This window comes from Opisthocomus hoazin, chromosome 8, assembly GCF_030867145.1.
Source record: "Opisthocomus hoazin isolate bOpiHoa1 chromosome 8, bOpiHoa1.hap1, whole genome shotgun sequence".
NCBI classification, from domain to species: domain Eukaryota; kingdom Metazoa; phylum Chordata; class Aves; order Opisthocomiformes; family Opisthocomidae; genus Opisthocomus; species Opisthocomus hoazin.
The window spans coordinates 33,897,027-33,918,454 of NC_134421.1; the positions used below are offsets into that span (position 1 = coordinate 33,897,027).

Below are 21,428 nucleotides of genomic sequence, written 5' to 3' on the forward strand. Positions count from 1 at the left end.
TTATCATCACTGGTTTAATGCTTCCTATACAGCAAGCTCACAGCTCCAGACATTAGTACACATTTGATACTGAAAAAAGTCATTCTGAGACCAAAATTGCTTTACATTGCAGGCTTTTGGGTTTTTTTCCTTCAGCTGACACATTACACACGGGTCACTGCATTTTACAGAAAAATGACTGACACAAAAAAGGTTTGTTTAAAAAAAAAAGTCTGTACTTCTCATGATTTTAATAAAGACCAGATGAGAAGGACAGGAGCTAGTATGAACAGAACTATTTCTAGATTCAGAAATAATAATAGCACAGAATCTAGCTATAACTACGCTGGAATGTCCATGCTTTAAGTTTTAATGTCTGAATATCTGAAAAGAATCTGACATACTGAGCACTGAAAAGATTAGACAAGCCGAAATGAAGACAGACAAAAGTATTTTTTTATATAAAAATGGTCTTTATTTCTTCAATACAAGGTAAACTACTATTGCAGTTTAAGACCAACACAAAAGTTGGACAGCAAATTGCTTAACAGTCTCCTAAAGGCTGAAAAAAAAGAAACCCATGAAAGCTAAAAGTTATGCAGTATTTCAAGTATAACACCTAAAAAAGATGAAATGATCCCTAAACTTAACTAAGTACTTCTGCTGAAAATGTATTAAAATTCGCATTTGCTAGGATACCATCTTACCTTGTTGAGAAATACAGGTCTCCAGAAAGGCAAGTATTCAACAGACACTTTGGCCTGCCAGTATCAGGAAACTGTTTACTATATATATAAAATCCTTTGGAGTCAGGCATTCTGACAGACATCCATTTCCTTACATTTTGCGTTGCGATTCTGCATTACAACTTAGACACCCCCCCCCTCCCCGCTGCATTTCAAAACCATTTCTTGAACAGTTTATTCATACACCCTTGTGCAAAATGGGAATCAGGAAATGGAATGGTACAGGAAGACAATGCAGCCTTTTGTTTAGAAAGTCAGCAGTGCTGGTAATCATCATAAAAATGTTAAGGTTTACCAGACAGGAATGTATTTCACCTTTAAAACACTTGGCTTTTTTTTTTTTTCCTTTCTTTTTTTCTTTATATTTTAAAAAAGGACACCTGCAGTAGTAAGGAAACTGAATTTGCAATCACTTGTATCTATAAAAGCACACACATTCCTTGTTTTCTTACATTTGAAGATCAAGGGAATGTCTGTTTCATAATGTGGTAATAATATGCACAGATTAAAATATTTTCTATTACAAAATACAGTATACAAGAGTGTGAGGCCAAAGTCTATTACGTGAATATACTCCAAAGTGTTAGCACTGAATCATGTAAAATCACATTACATGGTATGAACAGATGGGAATTTTTACAGCTTAAATGCTCCATTTCATTGGGATCAAAGGCATACTGTTCACTATTTTCAAGAGACTTGAATACAACTAGTGTATTTCCAAAGAAGCTTTAAAATATTTAAGCAGAGACATAGGTCATACCAGAACCTAAAACCCCCTGCAGTAACTGAGGCTATGGAAAGGATTCAAGAACTAACAAGTGCATAACATACAAACAGAATGAGAAGCTTTATCATATTTTGTCCAACATAGGAAAAAAAAAATCCCATGAGAACATCACATTGAGGAATTTCTATGCTCCAAACCTGTCTTTAGTAATCCATCCTCTAAAGCTACAACGAATCTAAAAGTACATAGCACGTCAGATCTCAGTTTAGGGGGAGGGGGACACAACAAAAACCACCTCAGCACCCCCCCACACCCCCTCCCACCCCAAGCCTGTCTGCAGTACCCCAAGCTTGTCTGCAATATTACTTGCAAGGCATCACAGTAAACAGTTGCAAGAGACAATATTTCTGCATAGACATCATGACTAACTGGCATGCTGCAACCATTATGTTTAAGACTTACGCAGTCGATTACCAAAATAATTTAAATCTTAAACAAATTCATGTTGCTTCTTTCCTACATCAAAATACTTCTTTTGGAAAGAATTCCATCTTCTTTAAGTATATGCACACTGAGCTGCACCTTCTCTAACACCTTGAAGGGTTTATATTTCAATGCAGAAGCAATTTGGATCTCTGAAGAGTACCGTCTGAAACATGCATGCTTTATATTTGAATCTACATGACTAACAGTATCTTTATGAGCATTACGTCAGGAAATTTAAGGCTGTATCTCAGTTTACACAAGAACCAATGATACTTGAAGAGGCTACGTATAAAATTCTATAAATAAAAATAGGAGCAAAGTCTTTTTAACTTGTACATAAGAGAGCAAGTGGCTAAGAAAAGGAAATCAGGAATTAAGTATTTCTATAAAGAATGCAATGTATTTTTACTAGAAACACAGATGACAGGTATATACAACATTTAACTCTCCAATTATCCACATACAACTAGGAAAACATTTACAAGGATTTGGGTATGCAACTAAACAATCAGGTAAAAAAAAATACAGTCAGAAAAAACTAAGCCTCACCAATTTCAAAAGAACAAAAATAGAAAACACTCACTCCTTAAAAAAAAAATCAAGCTAATGCCTAAATTTAATAAGATCTCTTGTTTAACACAAAAACAGCTGTCCAAGCTTACAAGCCACAGTGTAAATAAAAATTTGAAGAAGTTCTGACAAACATTTTTCAAAACGCAGTCAGAACTAAAATTATTGGCACAGAAAGCAAAAAGGGAACGAGGACAAAAGACCGTACACTTTCCAAAATGCTATGTTCTTCTCCTGCAGAAGTATTTTTGACCTGTCAAAACACATAGGCCAGTAGAAATTTTACTTTTAAAAACCCTCTACCTCTAAAAAACAAACCTTCAGTAAAACAACCTCTGTTGCTCAAGCACCACCACCCCTAAGTCACTACTTGTTGGTTGTCTTTCAAGATAAAGGACACAGACTTAAGATACGATTTTCAATGTTACTTATAAAATCAGTATGTGAAAGAAATAAAGGATTTCCTCACAGACTATTTTGTCCTTTCATCAGCAGGAGATGAAATACAATTGGATGAGTATCAAAGAGCACAGCAGTGGCCATCACGGCATCATCATCAGCCAGTAAAGTACCAAACTGCCATTTCCTGAGCGTGCACAGGAAATTGCCAGTAACGCTTCACAAACCAAAACCTGGTAAAAATTCTACTACAGATCCAGTTATACATGATGTATTATATGCATTAGACATATTCCTTTTTGGTGTCTATCAGGGTCTTTGGATTTCTTCCATACATTTTTTTATTTTAAAAATCTAACAAATGAAACTCACAATAACAAGAGAGTAATATCTAAATTTCAACACAGTACACCTATCCATTAAAACTAAGTATTCAGAGAACAAGCAGAAGTAAGGGGCTCATACGGGGACCTCATCTCAAATCACAATGACTGCTCAGTTTAACTTACATTATTTTCCCCTGCTATTCCCTCCCTGCTATTTCCATTGCCAGCAATGGAAATCTATACACGAGTGAGAAATTAAAACTCTGTTTAAAAAGAGCAACAGTCTCCTTAAATCTATTTCAATGTGGAGTAAAATACCAGTTCCTGCATAAAATGCTTGTAAGTTTACTGTTTTATTTTAAGCTTTAATATATCTATGCAATGGAACGTTACTTACCTGCTGCCTCTCCAGTATTAGCTAATCCCCATGTAACAGCTACAGGCAGGTTATTTCTTCCTTAAGCTTATTACACACAGCAGTAAACAATGTTTTTAAGTAAAGAAAAGAGAAAAAAGTACAACAGTACTGTTCTGTTTGTAACCAACACCTATTCACAAAAAGCAGGAAATGAGTGATGACTTGTTTGATACAACTTTCAGTTTTACAAAATTTTAAAAGGCAGTTTTCATTTGCAAACAAGATTAAAACAAACGTCAAATATCTTCTCAGCAGCAAATACTCCAATAAACACTGGTGATCCCATGCATGAGGAACTGAGGTACACAATTTGAGAAAAAAAAAAAGGGGGGGGGGGGGGCGGGGAAGAGTCTGAAGCTGTAGCCAGGTCCAACAGCAACAACCTGGCTGCAGAAAATCTGGCTGAGTGGTAGGTGACAAAAATATTCGAGTACTTCAGACTTACACAAAACTTTTGCAGCTGCACAGGCTACTGGTCCCAACTCAGTAAAGCATAAAAATCACGTTCGCAAATAAGGTACGTAAAGCATATGTTTACATTCCTTGAAATCTATGGAATGTAAGCACGTGCTTTAAATGCTCTGGAAAAAACGAATGGATTTAAGTGCTTTCCTGAACAGGGTAACATTTTCGATTGGCTGTAAGATCTTCAAAAATTGGTAAAAAAAAAAGAAAAGTTGTCTAAGACTTGCTATTAAAGCCATCTGAGGTCTTGAAACTTAACTTAAAACATTAAGTGCAGCTATCTGAATAAGTGAAAATGCCAAGAATAAATGTTACATAACAGTTTACAATAGACTAAAAGTGAGCCTTTGTGCAAGGCTGCCAGAAACTAAGTTTTTGCAACTTACATGAACTTTCTATTCACTTGCATTTCAGACTTAACAAAATTTAAAACAAATTCTAATAATTTGAAGTCAACTTTCACTGTGAGCTCCAATAATTTGTTTTCAGGTAAATTTACAAAACCTCATCTGACAGATTTAATCAGTGCCACTTTTTGCTAACGCATTTAAATACCGCCCATCACTGAACAAGCACACACAAGTGTACCTTCTCTTCAATACGCATGTGTGAATAAACCCCAAAGTATTAAGAAAATACCAAACCCATAAAGTCTGAAAAATGGGAACATCTAGTTTCTTCTGCCGTATTTCTAATATACAACTATGTACAGACTGCTACGGCCTTGGGGGTGGAGGAGGAGCACACATAAGCACTATTACTATAAAACTGTAAACAACTGCAGGGTTTTGTTTTGTTTTTTTAAAGCTAGTCTTTCCACCCCTTATTATGAACAGTTTAAGTTCATATGAACAGTTTAAGTTCATATGAACTGTAGTGTCAATCAGGATCAGGGCTGTGTGAAAAATAAAGTTTTCAGCGTGCTGAAGTCACAGACCTGGGACCACCTCTCCTCAAAACAACAGACCACAAAGAGCTGCAGTTTTTACAGTTTTATATGTCAATCAGCAAATTCACAAGCCACCTAGGTAAACACTGCTAGAAAGCAAAATAGCATTAAAGGTTTTAAGTAACCACCTGTTTTCATACCAAAATCGAATGTGTGAGAGCAACATTAGCATGTTTAACTCACTGAATGCAAGATTAGGTTGAGGCATATGCAAGAACTATTGCGATGTTTTTAAAGACAGCATCAATGTTTTCATTGTAACATTATCTTTAAATATTGCTGAACACAAGACTTTCCCTGAGGTGTAAACATCAAATAACTTGAACAGCTTTACACATCAGCCCCATTAAACAGTTTATTACAACACTACATCTACTGTAATCAAAGTGGTGCTGTGTACAGACATTACCATATGAACAGTTTAACATGAACAAACGACTATAAAAACAAGCATTTACTTGACTTTTTCCAATTGCTTGCACATTATAATTGCCAAATGTATATAACCAGTAATAAACTTGCGAAAGCTATAAGGTTTAAATCACACAGGTTTCCCTCAAATAAAACAGTTAAGCAACATAAAAAAGTAAAAGAGCTACTGGTTACCATGTATGCAGATTTGCTTTATTCAGATCTATTCCTGTTCATTTTATCCATGAATCCTTACAGGCTCAGTTCAATCACATGAAGCAAACTGCTGGACAAGCATCTTTCCTTGAAGAATGTATCTTGTCTTGCACGCTGTTCCTCTTCCTTCAGCTGTAATGTGTCAAAATTTGTGATGTAGATTTTGCTAGTCCCCATAATACACAGAAAATTGTTGGCTTATCTATACATACACAAGTCGTGCATCTACTTCACCATAATGTAAACTAACACAAAATACCCAGCAGAAGCAGTAGCTACATGTTTGCACATGAAATTGTTCTCTAATACAACTGTTAAAAACATAATGTTGTTGCACAACAAAGTTGAAAGAATATAAATTTCACAGTTGAAGTATCAGATGATAAAGGAAGAAATAGCTACTGTTCCTGTGACCAATGGAAACATTTATATAAAACATTTCCTAAAGTACGCATTCTGCAAGAATAAACGAACAAGCACGTAAGTAATTTTGCCACCACTAGATTTTTACATTTTTACCTGCCCACTTACAGAAGTTTTAAGCTGGTTTGACATTTAAGGAATGCACTGATTGTATAATGAAATGGATAGCTCACAACTCAGTAACATTTAAAAGTGCACAGAATCTGATACCAGTACCTCAAAATTTTCAGACTAGGGCTTCATACATCTAAAAATACACACTTGTGGTTTAATCACAAGAACTCACTTTTCAAATAATACAGTATAGATTTGCAGTTTTCCTCACCTACTTGCCCTAGAAAAAAACCCAAGCCCTACTTCCTACTCTCATGTGTTTTGGCAAATTCAGGAATCACACCATTCAGAGTTGATTACCGTAATAGTTCACAAAATACTTGGGATGGTATAATTCCATACACTGGATTTCAGTTGAATTCCATCACAAAACAATTAGCTATTAATTTCATTAATCATTCACAATTTCAACATTCAATAATTTCAAAATAGTTTAAATCAAATTGTTCAAAAAACCAACACATTAACTTGTTCATTTGAAAACCAAGACATTTAGAGGAGCAATTTCATGAACGTACCAGTACACAGCTGTCAAATATTCTTCTACCAGTATAACAATTTCAATGCAGTTGAGAAAACAAAAGTACCCAATTTTTGCATGAACAATTGACACATTTCTTCTTCCTTTCCTCAAAGTGACTGTTAATAACTTTAACACATCACATACCCAAGTAGGCTATATACACCACAGTATGCACACACACTAATCCAAATCCAAAGCAGTGACTGGAATTTCTTTTCTTATTCGCAGACTTTGTTCCCAAATTATGAGCGTATCAGCCAGTAGGCGTCATGTACTTTTACAATTAACTAGTAACAAAGTGACAACGTGCTGCCTCCACAAGAAGATGAGTTAAGAGTTGTGAGCTAAGTTAGCACAAACAAACGGGAGAATCTAATTTTTTAGTGGATAAAGTATGTGACAGCTGTGAGACTGAGCGTCAGAATTTGCTGCTCTCATCACACAATTGCTGTGGCAAGAATTATGGATCTTTATCACTTCTATGGCGACAGTTAACAGATCCAAAGCACCATATATATGATTTAATACTAGCATAAAAAAGCTCAGTTCCTGGGAATAATTTGCTAGATCTGTACGGATACTTATAGAACTACAGGAACTTTAAAGAATGCATGATAAACTGGATTTAGGATTAATGCCTTTCAATATAGGGCTCTTAAAATGGTCTGCACCACACTGAAACCTTCATTTTGAAAAACATGACCAACCAAGATCTAAAATGGTACACATTTTGGTTCCAAGTACTCTGCCACTATAACTTAGCAAAACTGGAAACCTTTGTGGTTCCAAAAGGAAGAAACAAATCTGTATGGATTATACCTTCATGCTCGGCCCTTTTCAGTATTCTACAAGTAAGTAGAATATTGAAGTAAGAAACAACTTTAAAAAAAAAAAAAGAAGAAAGTATTAAATTTCTAGTCAGTACTTCTTGGCCATACTGTACTCCATCTGCCTCATATAAGCTATGCATCCTAAGCGTGTCTTTGGTTTGTACAATTTAACACCATACAGCAATCAGTTTCTCACCATTTCTACTAATAAAAAACTGAATTTCAGACTTATCTGTTAAATAGTTATTTTGTGGTTTAAAAGTTAGGGGCTTATGCCAGAACATTTCACAACTGAAATCCCAGAACTTTAGCAATCAAACATTTTTGTATTTATGCAAGATGCAACGTGAGCATTGTTTTTCACAGAGACAGATTCTTACAACAAAACCCAATAGATTTCTTACATATAAAGCATCTTGCAGTGGCAACAATAATTTTTTCCTTTAATTCCAATTATTCAAATCAGCAGACAAAAGCTTTAAACAGCTGTTAGAAGTGTGAAAATTCTACAGTAGTTTAAAGCTGTATGTGCATACACCTGTCAAGTTTAGTTAGCGTAGTAATTTCTGATATTGTCAGAGATCGAATTTCAATCTCCCAACGTGTTCACATTTCAGTAAAATGCACGATACACATTTGTCATTACATCCTAATAGCTTTTAAGAACTACTTAATGTAATTCTACTTTTATTTTCTTCTGTACATAAAGAAAAAAATACATAAAGCAAAAATCCCACAGAAAGTATCAGCTTGAAAGCCAAAATTTGTTTTAACTTGACCTGCATTCCAGAACATCACAAACCTCCAAATACTGTGATGCTTTAGCACAGTAAGAAAGAAGGAATTTGAAGCTTGACTCTATATTTGTCTTTCTGCATGTAAACTGAGATACATATGTGATTCTCTTCATCATACATGTACAAACAGCCTATTTTACCACCACTAGTACCTTCTTCCATTTGTTGCATCCCCCCCACCCCCCCATTAGTGTACTTACCTGGTATCTTTGTTCAATCTTAATGCATAATTCAAGATCAACACCAGAACAATTTCCTGATTTTATAAATAGTTTTACATGGGAAGAAAAAGAACACTCCCAAACTAGTTTAATTCATCATAGGTCTTTCTCCTACTATCCCAGCCTGTCTGTTCACCAAAAATAACTGATCAGCAGAGAGGTGTGTTCAGAAAACTCACTCTTTAGTTTACAAACTAAAAAGATGTGAATTATCAGCAAGTATCTTTCACATTAATATATGAGGAAGACACAAAAAAGTAGATCAGGCTGCCACAGGAAAACACAAAAACCAAAGATATCACTCTCATTTCTCTCTCTCTTTTTTTGTTTTGTAAAAACTCTCAGTTCTCAAACCACAATGAGCAAAAGAAAAAAAAAAAAAACAAAACATAATTTGTTCATTCTTTGGAGAACACTGCATCAAGCCAACATTTTCACTTGCAAGTAATTTCTTTGTTTCAAATGCTATGAAGCCTTGGAAGTTTCTTGGGGACGTTTCACACAGCTCAAGTTTGTCAAAACTACTGATTTCACAACCAAAATAAAAAAAGCACAGGATGTCAGGAACATAAAAATATAAGTGAGTCTAAACACACCTCAGAAAACAACAAAATTACAGCAATGTTCAAGGAAAAATATTAATAAAAGTTATTAAGTTATTCATTTGAAAACAAACAACAGCATAAGACTTTTCAGTTCGTTTTTTGAATCATCACCCTCAAGAAAATGAGAGAAATCACTGAACATTAAGAAACAAACTGTATGTTGTTGTAAAGCACCAGAATAGCCATAAAATAGACTTTAAGAAGCACATAAACCAGTGGCACTGCTTGCCTGTTTCACTCCATAGCAGATTTCAAATACTGAATCGGATGCACAAAGCATGATTTCTCTGGTGAATGTTAGATGCAATACAATATTGCCAGCCCCACATACGTGCTTCCTCAAAAATACACACTTTAAAAAGAGAGATTAGGCAAATAACGTTCATAATAGCTTAATACTAAGAAGATCTGAAATAATCCTAGACGGGTACATATGCCCAGGTCTTGAACAATGCTACTACATGATTCACTTAAAATTCCATTATTAGCTGGAAGCTTTTTATTAAAATAACTTGCAAAAATAGGTATTTTTCCTATTAATTTACAAGGCTTCTTAAACTGCTAAGTTCATACTACACTTGATGTTTAAGTGGTTGCTAACATGCTGTTACAGGACAGTTCCTACTTCTACAAGCAAAAATGTAACGAATATTACTTCAACTATTGGCACCATTGCCCCTCCTACCAACACCAAAAAAACTCCAACCGTGTTAGTTCTTACATCACTCCAAATCTGAAGCTATTTCAGAGAAAGCTGAGAGCAGTTTTTGAAGTAGCATATGAGCCTCAGCAGTACATTAGACTTCAAATTCTTTTGCTTACAGTGGTTTGAGAGCAGCAAAATCAGAGAAAAAAAACCATGAAATATTGAGTACAAAATCTACATACATATCAACTGTTACAATGTTAGTGTGGTTTTGTCTTTGCAATTCAGTCCAAATCCCGTTTAAATAGGAAATAATCAACTCAATAACAAAAACATAAAATGAAAACTTAACATTCAGCAGTTATAAAAATTCAGACAGATTAAGATTGGGACAATGTATCAGCCAGAAATACATCATTGAGTATCAGTTAAAGTAAAAAAAAAAAAAAAAAGAATCTGTCTAAAAAAAAGTCAGGACTCATGCTGATGAAGTTACATTACTGTTCTGTTTGTACACATTAATTTTGCTGTTAATCCTAAATATCATTCTATTGGATTCTTAGTTTTCTTGACTAATACAGGTTAGACGTGTCTTAAATCTATTGTTCTCTTTTATATCTATAGGCTTTCTACAAGCAAAGGCAGGATGTTTCAAGGAAACATTCAGTTTATAGTAATTCTGTAGAATGGATTATCAATGTACATGAAGCCATACTCAAGCGCAGGCACAAAAATCTTGTAAAAATTTAATTTTAAAACACTGAGTGTACAAACAGAAGTGTAAATACCTGCTATGGTACATCTAAGCTTTTTAATAGAGTTTCATTATTATAAAAACATTTAGTAAGTTATTCCAATTTAACCCATCTCTGTAAATGTAATACAGTACAAACTGAATTTCACTGTATACAAAAATGTTCACAATGGACCTTCAAAATCCTCCTAAACTAGATGTGTAACACTTAAAAAAAAATGCCAGTACAGTATCACAGTTATGACTATAGGTACACAATAAGGAGAAGTATAGGTGCCACTCATAGGGTGCAGGCACAGAGGCAACTTCATATTATCTGGCAAAACACCGTAATATGGGGAGTAACTCTTTTCAGCACTGCTGATATTTATTAATTGACTGAGACTGTTAAATCAGTTTATGAGTATTAATCAATGTAAAGAATGAAACAAAAAATGTATGGCAACATACATCTTAGTGAAAATGAAACATACAAACCAGTAGATAACTGTATTTCTTTTGTATATATATGTGTGTGCATGTGTGTGTAAATATGTACAAAACCAAAACTACAATAAAGCCCTTCTTCATTAAGACAGCAACAAGACAAAATGTTTACAACTTAACTTTAAAAAAATAATACCAAATGCTTTCATTTACATGCAGAATACTAAATTTGCCCTTTAAATCAAGTGCTTGGGACCTATTTTCTTCTTTGCACAAGGGCTGAATGAAAAGAGAAGTCCTAGCACACAACAAAGTTGAAGGAAGTTGTATATATAAATCCCACCTGAGCTGAGACTGAAACCACAGTCTCGTTTTAAAACTGTGCTTTGGACATTATGAAATGCAATCTGATGCTATTTGACATGTTTCCTTGGGGTGACAGGGCAGGGAATCCGTACTTGGCACACAAACTCTGTATCTACATGCACAACACTAAATACACAAAAATTAAAGCTAAATTAATCAAGTATGCCGTGGGTAAAAAAAAAATATTATCTAAAATTCCAGGTTATTAACAATTTATAGTATGGCTTGCTCATCTCCACCAGAAGGAAAACAATCTGGAAATGCATCCATCACTCAGCTCAACGATTACCTCCTATTAATAACAACTATTTGTAAATATCACAAATATTTGTTTACCATAAAAGATAAAAACCCAGTTCAACAAAATAAATATTTACTTTTGTTAAATTTCTATTTTTATGTTCTGATATTTTACAATTAAGAACCATGGTTGTTATTTTTATGCAATTCCAGAAATAGTTCTACCAATCCATTTTTTTAATGACAAAAAGTGGCATTAACAGATATATACTGCCAACTTTATTTTACCTTCCTATTTAAGCCTTTGACTGCCCTTCCCTCGGTTGATTACTGCTTTTTGTGTCCCATTAGTACATAAACCCAAGAGAACACCCCACTTAGTATCAGAATTTGTTATTTCCCAAAGGAGTCTGACACAAAAGTCTGACTGAAAAACAGACATTTAATAAGTACAAGACTGTATTTTCTCTTAAGAGTATACTACATTTTGTATGATTTCTAAGAAGTTTTGCTATACTTCAATTCTATAAATGAACTTCCATGAGTAAATACCACACGCAAATCTGGAAACTAAGTCTGAGGGTAAATGTAAGAAATGCAAGTTGGGCAAACAGGCAAGCTTAAATTTTAGTGCAAATGTAGTGGGAAATTCTTCTAAAAAGGGAAAAGACTACTGCAGAGAAACTAATAGGTAGGGTTTTTTCAATTGTGAAACCTAAGGCATCATGGTAGCTTGAATACCCAATTCTCAAAATGATACATTATATAATGTGATGAGCATTTCTATGTATTTTAAAACTCTCAGCAGTACACTGAAAAAAATATTTAGCATGCTTCTCTGTAGCTATCTAGACAGTTGATGCATGCAAGACTGCAGATAAATGAAATAGAAGAACACATTAGTTTGTGCACAACCAGAAAAGAAACAATCCTTGTGTCACACATTCGTTTACTAGTCTTCAGAAAATGACTTCACTATCAGAGAGGGGAGGGAATGAAAAAAATCAGGGTGGTAGGGAACAACTGGTCATAGATCCATAGATCTGGATTTAGCTAGAAGGCAGAAGATACTGACAGGCCACAGCCCATAAAACAAAGAGCAAAGTCTGGCTATGTTTCCTGAATTTGAGTAAAACTCACTGGAAAAAACAAACCACCACCGTACTTGTGCAGGGATAGCAACTGTATGTACCTGTGTTCCTTAAATTGAAATAATCCATACATGACATATGAAGGGCTAAATGCTGCAGTCCTTACACAAGCAGATTTTAAAATACAAAATTAGTATTTAAAAATACAAGTAAGAAATACAACCATAAATTTAATATAATCGTCTAAAATTACAAAAGAGAGCAGACTTATCAGTCTGGCTTACTGCTTTTTAAATAATTGGTTTAATTGCATTTAATAAAAACTGCAAACATTATTACCGCATGAAATTAAAAAGGCAGCGTGCAAACTGCAGAAGATAACCACACAAATACTCCCTCCCTCCCAAGACCAGTTACCTGTCATTACTTACCTACGATCACGTCAGATGCTGCAAGAAGAAAGTGATTCAGTACATACCGCAGGACCATTTAAATTCAGGTATTAACGGTGTAAATAATCCCAAACCTAGAGTAGTTACTTTTAGTAAGTCAGTAACAGTAAAGCTCAAAAACATGAAACAAATGCTCACCTTCTTTAACGATGACGATATTCTCTCTCTCTGTCTCGCTCCCTGTCGCGATCTCTGTCACGATCACGATGTCTCTCTCTTTCACGGCTTCTTTCCCGATAGTAGTCATCATGACGATCTCTACTACGTGATTTGTGGCGCCTACTTTTTTCTCGTGACCTACTGTGGTCCCTCTCTCTGGATCGCTCACGTCTTCTAAAAGAAATTACTTCATTAATTTTTTCTTCAAGACACATGCCATCCGCATGCCAATCTTGTATTCTGTTTACGAGTATGAATTTCATCAAACAAGGGTACGAGAGAAGCATCTGTTCACTGTGATGCAGATATGTTTTTGTATGTAACATGAAAGATAGCTGGCATAAAAGGCAGTGGCTAAGAACTCAGTTACAGATAGTAAAGTGCATCCACTTTCTGACTTTTCCTTGATAGATTAGAAAGTACATGCTCAGAACGGAGGATGAGATGGCTGAAGTCAGCCAGGCGAATGCACCATACGTCAAATGATCACTACAGCATGGCTGCTAATCTGTGTACTGACAGTATGTGCCAAAACCAGCTGTCTTTGTGTTTTTAATATTCAAGCCCAACTACGCTACTGCTACAGTATCCAAATGAACTACAGGCTCCGTTTCTGTCCTAGTTCTGAAAGGGGCGTTATTTAAGTTTGGAAAAAAATACCAATCTCTTATTTGTACTAGGTAAAAGAGTCCAATTTCAAACCTATCTACTCTCAATTTTTACATTATATGACAAAGGACAACAGGCAAAATCATTCTGCCCAACTTTTTTCCCCACAACTCAAGTGTATATCTACTGTGACACGTGTGGAGAAAATTACTTTTAAGCAAAATGAAAACTGCCATCAAACAATCCCAATCTTAATTTTCAATAGCAAATTCTAATAAAAATTATGCACCGGACATCTTAATTGATCAAGGATAATTCTATTTTGAAATTTACACACTGCAAGAGTACCACATAGGAAAGGATACTAAATAAAACTAAGAGTTAAATTTAAGCTAGTCAGATCAATTTTGAAAGAGGGTTAATTAAAAGGCAGCTAAGTTTTGAAAGCTCCAATTTGTATCTTTCACACATTTCTTCTGCAACTCAGCACATCACTAAGCTTCTTCCATGAGTTAGTTTCTTCTCTGTGAACTAGACCCGCCCTACACGTTTCCTTTTCTAAGCAAGGGCAGACGGAAGAGGAAAGTTTTACCTGGATCCAGAACCGTAAGACTTAGACTCAATTCCATGAAGGCAGTCCTGAAGAGAGCTAATGAGTACTTTACAGCGATCATCCGCAGATACTTTGGACTGTTTGATTAAGGAAATTGCAGTTACCAAGGTCTCTATAGCACTTCCATAGTCCCCTGAAAATGATTAAGATGATGATCAGAAAATATGCAAATTAAATAAAAGATTTTTATCTGTAATAGTATTACCATTTCGACCACCTTCTCTTCAAAAGCTATCCAGATCATTTACTGTAGAAATAAATATTAAAATACTGCCCAGATCAGTACTCAGAAGGCATTCTCAGAAACTAATTCGAGGACAGTACAAAATCAGTCATACGTTGTACCTAAATTCAGCCTCCTACTATGAAAATGTGGCTTCAGGGCTGCCAGTTTCCTAATAGAAAAACTGTAAACTCTTTTCAGTTAGGTAGAATGGTAAACACATTAATCATGTTTTACTAACCAGCACTGGCATCTGATACAGCTCTCGAAATGGCACTGCTTGAGATCGCCCTATTTCTATTCATGATTTCTTCAAATTCTGCTTCACTTAGAGGTGTCCTTGCAGCATCCATTTCTCTGCAAGCAATAAAACTAGCATTTAAAAGGTTAAGAAAAACTTCAGAAGATATTGCAGTTTTAATAATCAGAGTTTGCAACTTTAAGCAAAGTGACAAACAGAAAAGAAAGCAGGATCTGGGTTTGGTTTTGGTTTTTGTTAAGGACCATGTTATAGTATAAAATCCTGAAAGCTTAAAAAAACGTAAAAAACAATTAAGACATTGCTGTATAAATAGACGTATTCTTGTTCATCCCATCTATTTTGAGAATTCAGCAGCACTTAATATTGTGCTTTACAAATATTTATAATTTTCATAAAATCCTTGAAGATTTGTAAGTAGATATTATCCCAATTGAACGGACATGGAAATACATGTACATAGGCAATGCAATGGAGCAAAAGTAGAGATCATTTTTATAACAATACTGGAATTAGAACTATATGATCCTGTTTCCCAGATCTTAACTAAGACCAGAATGCTATAACTTATGAAAGCAAAATATAGTCTATCATCTTTAAAACACTCAATTTTCTGAATGATACTTCAACATTTTACAGCTAATTTTCTTTTATTTCTGGTCAAGTTCAAGGTGCTTCAATTTGATCTCCAAACCAGTCACAGTAAGGAGGAAAGAATAAAGCAGAATCCTTGTACTCATTATTCTTTTTTTTTTTTTTACTTTAATTATTAGCTACCTATATAGGGTTTCCAAAGTAACACAAGTTAACCTATACAAGAATTTTCCCAAAAGTTCTGCAGTGTCCTATTAGCCAGTCTCTGTATCATATAGAAAATTTGGAGAAATGTGTTACAGACAAATGTTGAGACTGTTAAACTGGCCCACTGCTTGATATTTCTAAAACAGTGTTAGTTCCTCCGGTAGAAAGAAAATGCAGAATAATAAGCAATGCTATCCTCTTAATTGCAAGAAGTGGAACAAGATCCTATAGCCAGTTTAGCATAAGAGGAAATGTCTAAAAATTCATACCTCCCTGAGTTTTGAGTATTATTTTTCGTGTGCCTCCCATAGAATGGAATATGTAATTTTTCTCTTATGGACATGTTATTTCCAGTGAAACGCCTATGGTATATAATTAATGACAATTTAAATAGTTATGGATGATAGTTTTAACATTATTAATGAAAATACTGGACAGTAAGTTATACTGTCCTATTCCCACTCCTTCCCTCCCCAGACATTCTATAAACTGCAGACAGTCTCGATTTTGTCCATCAAAAAATACACCGACACCTTATCGTTTTATTGTATTTCAGGCAATTAAGCCAAATTCTTGAATTCCTATAGTTTCTGTATGAACATAGTATGCACTGATGTGTAGGGTTTTTTAAACTTTGCGGTAAAAGAAGAACCAATGCCAAGTGTCTTTGCAGAAAACACTTTAAGCGAGAGAAGTGTCTCACGCTAGCAGTAAAATCACAACCGAAAAATCCAAACCTATGTAAAAAGTGTCTTTCTTACAATTTAGCCCAGAATTTTCTGTGACAAATACATACATGGTAAAAATCAAGAAACAGCAGCAAGACAGAGATGCCTGAAAGCAGATGAAAAAGATGTTTCAAATAAGATGTGAAAAACTTCACAGGTCAAGTCAGAGAGACTCAAACACTCTCTCCCAGATAGGATTAACCACAGGAAAAGCCACTGCTACAAACACAGCAAGATCGCACCAAATGAGCAGAAGCATCTTGACAGAAAACGAAGATAAGTATCTTGCAGTAAATTCACGTCTGGCTTTTGAGACAAAGACTAAGTTTGAATTGAATCCTGAAGAAAAAAGGGACAAGGAGAGCTGATGAAAGATGAAAATGGTATGAGCTTGGCATGGCACTGTACCAAACATATGCACATATTCAAAAAGGAGAACTCCAGACCATTCTAAAAAGACAGCTTGCAAAGCACAATGATAAAGGTACAAGTCAGAATTTCAAGTTAAGACAGAAGCACAACCAGAAGCTGCTACATAAGAAGTGATATGTAAGTTTGCATGTAGAACACATGGAATGATAACACTGCCAAACACAAACAGTGAACACAAACAGTCCCGAGATGAAAAGGGAAAGTGAATTTACTGGTGTTGCATTTCAGGATTTCCTACTGCTACAAACATGTTTCTGAGAGCTATTTCACTAAGAGAAGTGAAGGGCAAATTAGAAGACTGCTGAGATCCCTTCCAGCCCTATTTTTCTTTATTTCTAACATTCACATTAAAAGGGAAAATCAAATGCTTCCTACAAGAGGAGTAAGATCTGCTACCAAGCACATTACACCAAAAGCACTCACCTTCCAGGTGGCCCATAGTCACCTCTGTCATAAGGTGGAGGTCGCCCATATGGATCTGTTGGAGGTGGGCCACGGCTGTCTGAAGTAGGTATGCCACTATTAGCAGGAGGGGGGAAGAAAGCTGGATTCACATGTGGTGCAGGTGGTGGAGCACCTGGAGGTGGCCCAGGGAGATGTGGAGGAGGAGCAAGAGTCAGGGGCGGCCCAAGAGGGCCAGGCGGACGAGGGGGAAATGGACCCGGAGGTGGAGGTGGACCCTGCTGAGGTGGTGGCGGACCTGGTGGTGGCCCATAGCCTGGCACTGGTGGTGGAGGGCCTGGAGGAAGTGGCCCAAGTGGGGGCTGACCAAAAGGCTGTCCTGGAAACAGAACTGGTGGTGGTGGACGGTCACCACGATTAGGAGGTCCAGCTAATGGAGGTGGGAGGACCTGACCAGGAGGTGGAGGGCCTGGTGGGCCTGGTGGGCCAGGAGGACCTAAAGGTGGACGCGGGGGAGTTTGTCCAGCTAAAATAAAGAAAAAAAAATTTAAAAATAAAATAGAGTTAATAAAGAAACAAAAGACTTGGCAAAACTAATTTTCTTGCCTTTTTTTTTTTCTGAAAAACAACACCATCCCCCCCCCAAACAACCCTCACTGAACAACTTGCAACTTACACAAGACATGCATGGTCCCACTTTGGGTCTTGTAGTTTAGAAAATTTTTAAATAGTTGCTTGACTATCAGTATCTAAGGAGAACAACATTAACTTGCAAACTGACACCCCGCCCCCCTGCCAATCACTTAATCACCTGCTGTTGTTACCCAAACCCCCCAAAGCTTACAAAAACTAGAAAACCTTGCATCCTACTTACACCTGCAGCTAGTCTTTCATATGGGGCATAAGATAAAACATATATTAAAAATATGGGAAAAGCTGTAATGGAGAAGGTAAGGTAAATGTAGTATCCAAACCTACTTTCAAGACCTCATTAGTGGTTTTTCAATTTGACTATGTCCCTTTGACTGTTAGTAGACATTCTACTACTGAATGACATTTACTAAAAATACTTAAGCTGAAAAGAGAAGTACACTGCAATGCAAGGTTGATAATTTAACATAGATTTCTCCCATATCAGACATCTGACTAAACACGAACACCTCCTCTTCAAATTTGTGATATTCTAAGTGCCAACTAACTGACCTGCCAGTGGGCATGAATCAAAGCAGAATTTCTGATGACGTACAAACTTCGAATGCACTACGGAAAAGAATTACTTTACACTCAGCAACACAGGCATTCTCACCACATATAGCAAATCAGAAAATCTGAACTACTCTGCACTAAAGACAAGTCTACATGCTAACATGATCTATCTTCATTTTTTCCCACTTTAAAAATATGTACACAGACACATTATAAAGAATGGCTCTAAAAATGTTTTTATATTGCTATCAAATTTAGAAAGTACAACTTCATGTTTGAATATCAACAAAGAAATATTATTGAATCCTACAATCCAGTTGTGAACACTGACTATAGCACATTGCTGAATTGCCTTGATCTTTATAACTCCCCAAGTATGTCACAATAATACAAGAAAACACAAGTGAAACTGAAACTCTGCATGCAAATTATTTTACCTGGGAAAGGTGGTGGTGGCCCTCCGGGCCCTGCTGGTCCAGGGAATCTGTCTCCACCTGGAATGGCACCTGGAAAACGACCTCGCCCTCTGTTACTAGGCGGAAATGCTGCTCGTGAGCTTCCTCCTGGGGGACCAGCTTTACCTTCCCCAGACATCTGGCCAGACTGTGTGGCTGCAATGGAAAAGCAAAAGTGTAATTACGTAACTCAAAATAGGTTACAGCTTTTCAACTCTTGATCTAAAGTTTTATGCAGCACTAAAGCATGACCTTATGAGCACCAACTTGTTCCTCGGTACCCAAACCCAAAGCTATTTGGGGAGGAAAAACTGCTTTCCTAAAATATGGCAGTGTTCCAGTATCCCCATGCAAACGTCGTAGCATCTGAGGACATCAGCCCTTCCTTTAATGCAGCCCAAGGCCATGAAGGAACACATTTACACTTTAGGACTGGGAAGCACAAGGCAAGGTGCTGGAGGAAAGAACAACATAGAATCTCTCTTCCCCATTTTACCATAAGCACAGCTTATCCAGACATCAGAATTTAGTCCAATTTGTCCACAAATATTAAATTTCTAAATGCTTTTTTTTAAAAACAATAAATCCACAAGAAAATGAAATACTTTCTCCAACTGTAAGGCAAGAGTTTCACAAAACCGCAACCTTCTTCCAGTGAGTGCTCTCTCATGCCAAAACAAGAGACCTTCAGTACATTAAGTGATTTTTTTTTTTTTAATTTTTATTTTTAAGATAACCATCTTTAAACAAAGCTGCAACTTCATTCACCTTACTGGAAGTACTTTATATCTATTTTAAACTGTGTAGAAATTATCAGATGCTGAGAGAAAAGCTGCAGTACTACTTTTGGTATAAACTTCTATTTTTCCAAGACAGTACATGGGAAATGCTTACTTTTCCTTGACTGCATTTCAAACTGACTCAGAAATTGTTTATTACATGGGGTCACAACAGGATTCTGCCCATGCAATTCTCTTTTAGGCAACAAATCCATCAACTTTTTGGAGGATGCTTCTGACCCCACACCCACAAGGGCAAATCTGAAAGAAAGAAGAAAAAAAGGTTACACCACAGTTTTTCCATTTCCTGGATATGCTGATGCCTCAAGAAAAAGGTTAATGACAGTAAGTAAAATACTTCAGAACTAAATACAGAAACTGCCTCACAGATCTTACTCCAGTTTTCCAGCACAGACACAGTAACTCATTCTAGGACACATAAGAACCACCACAAGCGGAAGTACAAGAGGCATCAAAATATATCCCAAAAAAGGCAGCTTCCTGGTAGAGTATCAATACACTATATATGGATTCATATGATCAGTTGTTTATTAAGCATTTAGTGTGTCCATATTACTACTAAGGAGAGAGAAAGGCACATTCATGTAAGGAAGATTCGGTTGCCCTTGACAAATGGGCTCAAGCACGCACTTTCTATGGAAAATAAAGCATGTAAAGAAAAATTTAATAATGGAGGTTGGGAGAACAGCATTTACACTATGAGGAACAACAATTATCACCACCACACTAACTTAAATCTAGGCAGAGAGTCTTAATGAAGATTGCCAACAAGATTAAACTCAAAGTAATGAGACACACAATACCATCATAAAAATTTATGCCCAAAATTTAAAGTCATTAGTATGAAATCATACACCAAATCATTGTTGGATATCAATAAACAAAGATTATCACTTCACATACAGACAGTTGTGAAAATTTAGAACTCGATCTCCCCTTTTCCACCCCCCCAACTTTGTTCATTTACAGAATAAATAAATGACACATTCTTACCCTTTAGACTGGCCATTAGCACGATTTTCAAAAAATTTTATCTCCAAAATATCATTTACCCCCAGTGAATGAACTGCTTCAGTTAAGTCTTCATCTGTTGTCCACTGAAAAATATTTTTTAAATTAAACTATGAAAGCTTATCTAAAATACCATGAAAAGGGCAACCAAGTTTTCCATGCCTCCTGGGTTTTATTTTTTGTTGTTTTGTGGGGGGTTTTTTGGTGTGAAATTGGGTCACCTACTTTAGTAATTGTGGCATTTGAAGTGGATGAGTTCAGCTAATTCTTGTGCATTTTCAGCTAATTCACGTGCATTTTACTATTTCCATTCATATGTTTTAGGATGGTGAACAACTGTTAAGTCAACTGCTCCTTTACTTACCTATTAGCTCCTGAAATTAGGATACTGTAATAAGTAATGAAAAAAACACCTAAGCACCACTAAAGATTCTTTTCCAAGTTTAGCGCGAGTAAGACATTCATCAGATGGGAAAAAGCCTTCAATGAGAACTTTTCACACGTGGGCTTGGAAGAATTTTATTTCAGGTAAACAGATACAAACTCC

The 21,428-nt window shown here is 35.9% G+C and overlaps 1 protein-coding gene across 8 annotated transcripts in view; it reads right to left on the minus strand.

Annotated features, from left to right (window-relative positions):
- Positions 1–457: 457 nt before the first annotated feature.
- CPSF6 (cleavage and polyadenylation specific factor 6) overlaps positions 458–21,428 on the minus strand; it is a 30,255-nt gene continuing 9,284 nt past the window's right edge. The window contains exons 3-12 of one of the 8 annotated variants that reach the window (XM_075427710.1): positions 20,864–20,967; positions 19,965–20,110; positions 19,053–19,226; positions 18,613–18,669; positions 17,431–17,935; positions 16,117–16,209; positions 15,029–15,144; positions 14,544–14,697; positions 13,322–13,513; positions 458–5,827 (exon numbers count right to left, since the gene is read on the minus strand). In XM_075427710.1, coding sequence (XP_075283825.1) covers positions 13,327–13,513; positions 14,544–14,697; positions 15,029–15,144; positions 16,117–16,209; positions 17,431–17,935; positions 18,613–18,669; positions 19,053–19,226; positions 19,965–20,110; positions 20,864–20,967 — 1,536 coding nt within the window. In that variant the 3' untranslated portion in view covers positions 458–5,827; positions 13,322–13,326. The other 7 variants (XM_075427708.1, XM_075427709.1, XM_075427711.1 and 4 more) reach the window with 7 other exon arrangements.